Source organism: Garra rufa, chromosome 10 (assembly GCF_049309525.1).
Source record: "Garra rufa chromosome 10, GarRuf1.0, whole genome shotgun sequence".
Taxonomy (NCBI): Eukaryota; Metazoa; Chordata; class Actinopteri; order Cypriniformes; family Cyprinidae; genus Garra; species Garra rufa.
Window position 1 is genome coordinate 2,391,189 of NC_133370.1, and position 10,131 is coordinate 2,401,319.

The 10,131-nt window shown below is 35.0% G+C and overlaps 1 protein-coding gene across 1 annotated transcript; it reads left to right on the plus strand.

The window, feature by feature from the left end:
• Nucleotides 1–480: 480 nt before the first annotated feature.
• LOC141343782 (dual specificity mitogen-activated protein kinase kinase 2-like) lies at nt 481–9,924 on the plus strand. Its single transcript, XM_073848424.1, has 11 exons — nt 481–591; nt 1,302–1,512; nt 3,174–3,320; nt 3,402–3,479; nt 3,813–3,864; nt 4,909–5,033; nt 5,128–5,341; nt 8,000–8,052; nt 8,323–8,384; nt 8,480–8,525; nt 9,203–9,924. Exons 1-11 carry the CDS (start codon nt 503–505, stop codon nt 9,311–9,313), a joined length of 1,188 nt encoding a protein of 395 aa, XP_073704525.1. The 5' UTR covers nt 481–502; the 3' UTR covers nt 9,314–9,924.
• Nucleotides 9,925–10,131: the final 207 nt, after the last annotated feature.

Consider the following 10,131-nt stretch of genomic DNA (forward strand, 5'->3'; position numbering starts at 1 on the left):
CAGCAGACACTCAGACCGATGCTAACAAGCTAACAGCATCCTCCAGCGCGGAGCGAAAAATCTAAATAATGTGTTTATTTATTCTTCCCAGTTCATTTATACTGGTTTTATAAAGTGAATGTGCTATTTGTTCAGGCACACCAGCGGTGTTGTGTGTGTTAGTGACAGAAGCACATGTTTAAAGGTTACAGGTGGGATTTAACAGTTTGATTGGTATCTCTGTATAATATAAGAGTCTGTTTCATCAGTGTGAATTAAAGTGAATGTCAGCGTGGGTAGGAACATTCATACACCTAATGTTTTAATATAATAATGATCAGATCTGAAGAATAAACAGGTTGAAGAGTTTTTGTAGACTGAGGGTTAGGTTAAAAGTAATCAAAACTGATTTAGGAACTTGATCAGCTCGATGACAAGCTGTAAATCAGAGTCTTTGAACAGTAAAGCTCAGTCTGAGCTCGCCTGAGATTAAAGGTCTCATCAACCTTTTCAAACATAAGCCATGGCTCCGAAAAAGAGACCAGACCCCATAGTTATCACCGGAACCGGAGAAGGACAGCCGACCTCTACGTCCATAGATGCTGCGACAGAGTAAGTTACAACGATGTATATAATCTAACCTGGAAAGAGAAGATTGTATGTGTGTTATTTAAAGGAGTGGTTCACTTTCAGAACACAAATTTACAGATAATGTACTCACCCCCTTGTCATTCAAGATGTTCATGTCTTTGTTTCTTCAGTCATAAATAGTTTTTTGAGGAAAGCATTTCAGGATTTCTCTCCATATAATGGACTTCTATGGTGCCCCTGAGTTTGAACTTCCAAAATACAGCTTCAAATGGCTCTAAACAATCGCAGCCGAGGTAAAAAGGGTCTTATCTAGCAAAACGATGGGATATTTTCTAAAAAAAAAAATTGCAATTTATATACTTTTTAACCACAAATGCTCGTCTTGTCTAGTTCAGGAAGACAAGCGTTTGAGATTAAAAAGTACATAAATTGCAAAAGTTTTTTAGAAAATAACAGATGGTTTCTCTAGATAAGACTTTTCTTCCTCAGATGGGATCATTTAGAGCCCTTTGAAGCTGCATTTTGGAAGTTCAAACTCAGGGGCACCATAGAAGTCCATTATATGGAGAGAAATCCAGAAATGTTTTTCTCAAAAAACACCATTTCTTTACGACTGAAAAAAGAAAGACATGAACATCTTTGATGACAAAGGGTGAGTACATTATTGGTAAATTCTAGTTCTGAAAGTGAACTACTCCTTTAATGCCTTTGTCTTTGTTTTTACATTTCAGAGCTAATCTTGAGGCCCTGCAGAAGAAGTTAGAGGAGCTCGATTTGGATGAGCAGCAGAAGAAGCGTCTGGAAGCTTTTCTCACACAGAAAGCCAATCTGGGCGAACTGAAAGATGATGATTTCCAGCATATCTGTGAACTGGGAGCTGGAAATGGAGGTGTGGTTAATAAAGTGTGCCACAAACCCTCTGGCCTCGTAATGGCCCGGAAGGTGAGTCAACAATATTTAGCATTTGTCATTTTCGTCAAACATTTTGCCTTGTGCCTCAGTTTGAGAAAATGGACCAGACAAATGTCTTCATCTCAGAAAGCAACCCAAGTAATTGCATTTCTTAGTATAAGTTTCACATTTGAGCTTTTAAACCTTTTATCTGTCCTGCTAGACTTTCATAATAAGTCTATAGAGTGCTGCAGTAATGTATGTTTTTGTAAGTTTGCATCGTTTTTGGTTCCCTCAAAAGAGATACATGAGGATTTTTCCATTGCCTTTTGGATACAACATTTTGAAGCCTAAATACAGCAAGCAGAAGTTGAAAGCTAAATGTAGAATATAAATACAAATTCAGTTTTTATTAAAACATTTTCTATAGAAGTTAAGAGTTAAATTGGCAAAGCTGTGAAAGTGAATAGTTTATCTGTTTGAGCTTGGTTTTTAATGTCTTAACAACATCTGCAGTCCCATTTAGCAATGCATTTTTCACGAAAAGTAAAAGCTTTAAAAATTACAAGGAGGTATTACTGATGTTTTCTATGTCCTAAAATAAAACATGAAAATATCTTGAACTTGTGTAAACCACAGACTTTATTTTCATCACTTAATCCAAAATCCATTAAAGGATTAGTTCACTTCCAGAACAAAAATGTACAGATAATGTACTCACCCCCTTGTCATCCAAAGTGTTCATGTCTTTCTTTCTTCAGTTGTAAAGAAATTGTTTTTTTAAAGAAATATTTCAGGATTTTTCTCCATAAATGCAGCTTTGAAGGACTCAAAACAATCCCAGCCAAGGATAACGGGTCATATTTAGTGAAACGATTGGTCATTTTCTTAAATAAGTTAATATTTATACACTTTTTAACCACAAATGCTAGTCTGCGCATGCGTACTCTGTGTGCTCAGGGTACATAGGGTATGTCGAAAAACTCCCATCTCATTTTCTCCTCCAACTTCAAAATCATCCTTCATTGCTACAGAAGTACCGACCCAGTGTTTACAAAGTGAACATGCAAAGAAGATCAAATGCCCTTTACCAAAAAAGGTAAAACAGTACGATGAGATGGGAGTTTTTCGACATACCCTAACTGTATTGAACCAGAGTGCACAGAGTATGCATGCGCATAGCAGAGCTAGACAAGATGAGCATTTGTGGTTAAAAACTGTATAAACATTAATATTAGTAAATGACTGATTGTTTCGCTAGATAAGACCCTTCTTTCTCGGCTGGGATCATTTAGAGCCCTTTGAAGCTGCATTTAAACTGCATTTCTGAAGTTCAAACTCACTGGCACCATAGAAGTCCACTATATGGAGAACATTCCTAAAATGTTTTCCTCAAAAAACATAATTTCTTTACGACTGAAGAAAGAAAGACGTGAACATTTTGGATGACAAGGGGGTGAATAAATTATCTGTAAATTTTTGTTCTGGAAATGAACTAATCAATTAAAAAAAAAAACATTGATTTCAGGACGATAGAATCAAAAGTTCTAAGATGCTCGTTTCTGGGTTTTCATTTCATCTCTATTTATCTTAAATGTTTTCTGTTCATTTATGCGAGCTGAAGACATAGACCTAATGAAAATACCCCAGATTTAAAACACTACTCATCTATATGTGTTTTTGTGTGTTTTTGTGTTTTTGTGTGTCTCTAGTTAATTCATCTGGAGATCAAGCCAGCCATCAGACATCAGATCATCAGGGAGCTGCAAGTCCTGCATGAGTGTAACTCTCCATACATTGTGGGCTTCTACGGGGCGTTTTACAACGACGGGGAGATTAGTATCTGTATGGAAAACATGGTACGTTTAGAGCATTTCTTATCTTTTTTCTCACCTTGAGTGAGTTTGGTGATTGTTTTGTGTGTTTTTCCTTGTCATCAGGATGGAGGCTCTTTGGATCAGGTTCTGAAAGAGGCTCGCAGGATTCCAGAGGAGATCTTAGGAAAAGTCAGCATAGCCGTGAGTGTTTTTTTTATTTATTTATTTTTTTTATAGAAGATAACATACTACACAGCAATTGAATGAACAGTGAAAGTAACAGAAGCTTGTACAATACATTTTAAGAGCTGTAATGATCTATGACAAATGCTAAGTTAAACATGTCTTTACTAAAACAAATAAGCCAGCTTTTCTACACTATGTAAACAATCTCCACTTTAACTTATTGTATGGAATAAGATGAGTTTGACATTCTCTGAAATGTTCCTGTCCCCACAGAAAAGCAAACTGGAACAACATTTATACCCTTTTTAGATTAAAACATTTGTTTTTCTTTCTTTCTTCTTCAAACAGGTTTTAAGAGGTCTCGCTTACCTTCGAGAAAAGCACCAGATTATTCACAGAGGTAACAAAATGAATTAACCCTTTTTTTTCTTGCTAGGGTAGTTGGAAAAGTTGCTAAATCTAGCAACAAAATTGCCAAGTTGGAAACACTGACATTTAATGAATTAACCTTAGGGTCACAATGAAAATTCATAAAACAATGCATTTTTCCTTAATATACGGCTATATGGAGACATTTACAAACAGAATTATTTAATTTATTAGAATACAAAAAAGTGCAGTGGGTGTTAAATATCTCCACTTTAGACTGTACTTAATAATTATGCAATTATTTATAAGCCTGCTATACACTGTTTAAAATGAGTACATACTATATATATATATTATTGTGACAATAGAAGTCATATGTGACCCTAGACCACAAAACCAGTCATGAGGGTACATTTTTTAATATAATAAATAAGCTATCTGTTGATGTATGTTTGTTAGAATAGGACAATATTTAGCTGAGATGCGACTATTCAAAAATCTAGAATCTGAGGTTGCAAAAACCTAAATATTAAGAAAATCGCCTTTAAAGTTTTCCAATCTTAGCAATGCATATTACTAATCAAAAATTAAGTTTTGATATATTTACGGTAGGAAATTTACAAAGTATCTTAATGTAACATGATCTCTACTTAATATCCTAATGATTATTGGCATAAAAGAAAAATCGGTCATTTTGACCCATACAATGCATTTTTGGCTATTGCTACCAATATACCTGTGCTACTTAGGACTGGTTTTGTGGTTTAGGGTCACATATTAGGACATAATATAATTCCTGTTTTTTCACCCAGATTGGGTTCCACCCTTAAAATGATCAATAAGACATTTGTACTATTTATGACCTTAAATGTAAAAAAATTGTAATTTTTAGACTTTTTAATTTTCAGGTCCTGCTTTGCCTTTTATGTGCACATGCTTTTTGCTCACAAATGTGATGTCAAGCTCTGTCTAGACTAAAAACTTAAAAAGGTTAAAATATGCTAAAATCTGTCCGATTCTGTCAGTATCTGAAAAATAAGTCCACTAATAAGAATCTGTCTTTTCTTGTTCACAGATGTGAAACCTTCAAATATTCTGGTCAATTCTCGCGGGGAGATCAAACTGTGTGACTTTGGCGTGAGCGGGCAGCTCATAGACTCCATGGCCAACTCTTTTGTAGGAACACGCTCGTACATGTCGGTATGTTTGCACTGGTGTTTTCAGTGAGGATTCTGCTTAAATTGTTTAGTATGTTTAAAAGGAATTCACATTATATTTGTGTTTGTACATTTAGCCGGAGAGGTTGCAGGGCACTAATTACTCGGTGCAGTCAGACGTGTGGAGTATGGGTCTCTCTCTGGTGGAGCTGGCCATCGGCCGCTATCCCATTCCTGCACCCGACCCTAAGGAGCTGGAGGGCATCTTCGGCAGGGCAGTGATGGATGTTGGGCAGGCAGAGAAGCACGGTACATCTCCTCGACCCAGACCGCCTGGAAGACCTGTCAGTGGTGAGAAACCATTTGTTTATGGATGGAAGTACAAATCTTTTTCTGGACATTTCCTTTTTTACTAGGGATGTTCGGCAACCAAAATTATTTGGCCAAAAAAAACTCTTTCGGTGTTCGAAATAAGCGAAAAGGCAGTGTGGAAGCATTTAAAACTGTCTGAAAAAGACGCAAAAATCATTCCAAGCACCGACAGCGAGAGACTGTTTAGAAGCGCATCGCATGTCTTCCATGAGAAGAGAAATGTTACTGTATGATGACTGAAATCATCCATTAGTCAATAAACTACAGAACATTATGTTGTCTAATACATGCACCAATTGTGTTTATTCTGACAGCGCTGCAGCAGCTCCTTAGCCAGGGTTTAAAGTCCAAAGATGACAATCATTCATAAATCTGTTGCTGTCAGCAAAAAGTAGTATTTAGGTCTTGTAGGTTTACGCCAAAAAATAAGTCAACATTCATAAATGTTAACATTGTAATTTTACTGTTGTTCTGTAAAATAAATTAAAGTAAGACAAAAATACTAAAAACGGCTCTATTGCAGTGGCGGCTACTGGTCTGTCAAATAGAGGAAGCTCATTTTCGGCCTACATCATAAAATTGTCTATTTATTTAAAAGTAAATTCTGCCCTACGTTCCTTTTCAAGAAAATGGTTTGTAACCCTGTCGTACCAACTAGGCGTCTTTTCGTGTGCAGTTTCACCCACGACACTAGCCTAGCCTACTATATGAATAAATGAATGAACGATCTAAAAAAAAAATTCTGTAAAAGTGAAACAAGGAATGTGGTGTATAATTGTGTGAAATGTATGATGAAAATCAAGCAATTTCGCCAAGCAAATATAAAGAAATAGGTTGCAGCAGTTTTTATTTCGACTGAACTTGAGAAATCCACGATGGGACTGAGCGCGAATAGCTTCAGCGATTCCTTATAGTACAAAATCGCTGTCAGTCAAAAGGAGATGCAATCTTTCGACAGACCTTCCAATCATCATGCAGAAGCTCAGCGTCCAGGCCAGCCCACTCCTCATTCACCCCCAGAGACGCTGAGCGTCCGTGGGCGGGACATAATCGCAGCGTTTATCCAATGACCGTCTAGTTTCAAAGCACTGAAAAAAAACGTTCAAAGCAGCCCCATTGAAGTCAATGGACGCTGGGCTTCAATGGGGAAATGCACTGTGACGCTACGGGAATGTATGAGAAGAAAATCAAGTCAGCCGACCTGCTATGTCTAACTGATTCTGAACGAACTCGTCTTTGAGATGAACGTTTTCTAACGCATTTTTAGTCAATAAAATGTTAATACAATAGTACGTAATTTGACCATTAATTTTGTGACATTATAGGGGAAGCTGAGCTTCCCTTGCAGTCTTAAAGAAATCGCCACTGCTCTATTGATACATTTATTCTAACATTCTCCTTTGCTCAGCAAGGCTGCATTTATTTGTACATTAAAAACACATGACTGATTCAAGAAGGGGGTCTTAAAATGCCCAAAGAATATTATTTTACTAACTTAATCATTTTAAGTTAAATTCTGCTGTTTTTTTTGGTTGGCTATAAAGTCTACTGGAATGTTAAAAATGTGTTAAGCAAAAAAAAAAACGAAAATTTAGTTTGGCTTTGACCAAGAATCTTTATTTCGGTGCATCCATAATATTTACATGTGATGAAACTTAAAGGAGGTGTGGGACATTTCTTTTGCAACTAGCATTACCAAACTGAACTGAACTGAACTGTCCTTTGTGTTAAACTCATACGTACATACTTGCATACATGTATGATAATGTTTTGTTTATAGTTGTTTAAGCAACTTAATTATAATTGGTTTATATTATTTGCATTATTTTAAACAATATGCAATTTTTTCACAGATAGTCATGTTATTTTGTTGCTTTGAATAAACGTGCATTAGTAATATTTTTCTCGGTGCGCCCTCTTGTGGCCTTCAGAAAAGCCAAAAGCTTTTTTTTCTACTCCATCAAAAAATTATGCAATTTTAATTTTGATATTTAAGTACAAAATTCGAGACATTTTGACAGTCCTGTTCACTACTGATCAAAAGTTTAAGGTTTTATGTTTTTAAACAAAGTATCTTCTGCTCAGCAAGGTTGCATTTATTTGGTCAAAAATACAATAAAATCTGTAAAATTGTGAAATATTTAAATTCCAAATAGCTATTTTCTAAGTGAATCTATGTTCAAATGTAATTTATTTCTGTGATAACTGAATTTTCATAATTATTACTCCGGTCTTCGGTGTCACATGACCCTTCAGAAATCATTTTAATATGCTGATTTGCTGCTCAAGAAACATCAATATTGAAGACAGTTGTGCTGACCAATATACATTTCAACGTGATACACTGTGAAACTGATACATTTTTCAGAATTCACAGATGAGCAGAAAGTTCAAAAGAACAGCATTTATTTGAAATCTTTTGTAACATTGTAAATGCCTAAAACTGTCACTTTTGATCAAATAAATGCAGCCTTGGTGTGCAGAAGAGACTAATTCAAAAGCAGTTAATATTACTACATGATCTACCAGATCACTGGAAGACACCAGCAGAACATGAACAGAAGTAGTAGTAGTTAGTCATTGCAATTTATTACCAGTAAACTGACGTGACTCATAGGGTGTCCTGTTCTCTTTCAGGTCATGGGCCAGCCATGGCTATATTTGAGCTGCTGGATTATATAGTCAATGAGGTAAGAGTCTTGAAGCTAACATTTTATGTGACTTGACAAATTTCAAAATGGTAAACAGGCAGATTTGTTATTAAGTACAATGCCAAAAATTATGTTTTTGATCGGTTATTCAATAGACACATAAATGTATATAAATACATAAAGACTCTGGGGTTGTAGAGCACTATTTTCTGTTTCAGTACTCTTTAACACACTGTGAATATGAGATCTGATGTTGTTATTAATGTTGCATGAGTATAAATGAAGACTTTTATGTCTGCTATCCATCAGCCGCCCCCTAAACTCCCTCACGGCGTCTTCACTCCTGATTTCCAGGACTTTGTGACCAAATGGTGAGTGTTGTTACTCCAGTAAGTGAAGTACTGCACATTCTTAATGTGTTTTCACATGTAATTGAGATTTTGGACATCATTTCATTGTCTTCTAGTCTCATTAAAAACCCTGCAGATCGAGCGGACCTGAAGATGCTAGTGGTGAGAGCACATTTCTTATTTTTTCATGCAAGATGATGTAAAATCAAAATGAACCATGTTTACTGTAATAAATATGCCTGATCGTACAGTGTCCGTTATTATTATTACAGTAACCAAGATTTGAAATAATAACAAGCAACTAAATCATAGCCCACTTTTTACAATTCAGACATATCTGGATAAAATCAAGTCTTGCTGGTCAATATTCACTATAATTATGCTAGCAGATTCATATACTGCTTTTTTCCCAAAAACACTTGACACTCGTTGTGTCAGCTGTTACAGTTTAATAAATCTAAAACATTTAAGTGTTACTTTAAAAAAAAGTCTTAATTCAAATATTTAAACAAGTTTAATTGTTTCATTTCAGTTAGTTGCCAAGGCAGTGTTTTTATTTTCAAAAATTGAATTTTTGAATTGAATAAATTTGAATTTAAAAATTCAAAAATGTATTCAATTGATTGAACACAAAATTCTTACATTCAATAAAAATAGGCTTACATAAATATGAATAAAAACTTTAAATATTAAATTAAATGCACAAAAAGTACTAAAAATGTAACTGAAAATTTAAGTGGTGACCAGTAAACGTAAAATATTAAAATAACAACTAATTTAAAATATGAATAAAAACTATAATAGTATTAATAGTGAATATCGTGATCTCTCTTTTCCAGAATCACACGTTTATAAAGCGCTCAGAGGTGGAGGTGGTGGACTTCGCCGGATGGTTGTGTAAAACGATGGGGCTCAATCAGCCCAACACACCCACCCGAACAGCTGAATGACACACAAATGCACACACACACCCCCTTGACCGCCACATGACCCACGATTCCCCTACAAAACACAAACGTTTACAGCCTTTCTGATGGAACACCTGCAGAGCTGCTTATTTTACACTTTTACTTCCATATTCATGTGTGACTCTCATGGAACAAGTCAAGAACATGAACATTTCAAGCTCAAAACAAAGAAAATAAGTCATAAATATATTTTGCTGAAAGGAAAAAAACTATAAAAGTTTTGCAACAATTTTTTTTTTTTGTCTGACCAAAAAAATATAATTGCTCCTCAAAAAAAACGACAAACTATTATAGGTAAAGTCCTGTATGGTAGTGCACTCTTAAAAATAAGTGATGCCATAGAAGAACCATTTTTGGTTCCACAAAGAACCATTCAGTCAAATGCTCTTTAAAGACCATCTCTTTCTCACCTTTTTGTAGTCTGAAGAACCTTCTTTTGCCACAAAGAAGCTTTTGTGAAACAGAAAGGTTCTTCAGATGTTAAAGGTTCTTTATGGATCCATTTAGACAAAATATGTTCTTCTATGGCATCGTGAAGCACCTTTATTTTTAAGAGTGTATTTGTTGTACTGCCTTTAATTGGAACATTATTTCATTACTAGTACGTTAAGTACATTTTTTAAATGTAAAGAACATTTTGTATTGTAAAACTTGAAATTCAGTAATACTGCAATGCAATTCTCTATTGCAAAAAGGAGACTTTGGAAAAAAAAATTAAATCTGGTTTAAAAAATAAGCAAAATCTAATGTTCATATATTTTTCTTCTGATTTTGCAACGTATGACCTAAGAATGTTTTTT

Coding starts and splice junctions, on each gene's coding strand:
- LOC141343782 (XM_073848424.1), top strand. CDS start 503: ATGGCTCCGAAAAAGAGACCAGACCCCATAGTTATCACCGGAACCGGA. Junction 1,513..3,173: donor GCCTCGTAATGGCCCGGAAG/GTGAGTCAACAA, acceptor GTGTGTCTCTAG/TTAATTCATCTGGAGATCAA. Junction 3,480..3,812: donor TAGGAAAAGTCAGCATAGCC/GTGAGTGTTTTT, acceptor TTCTTCAAACAG/GTTTTAAGAGGTCTCGCTTA.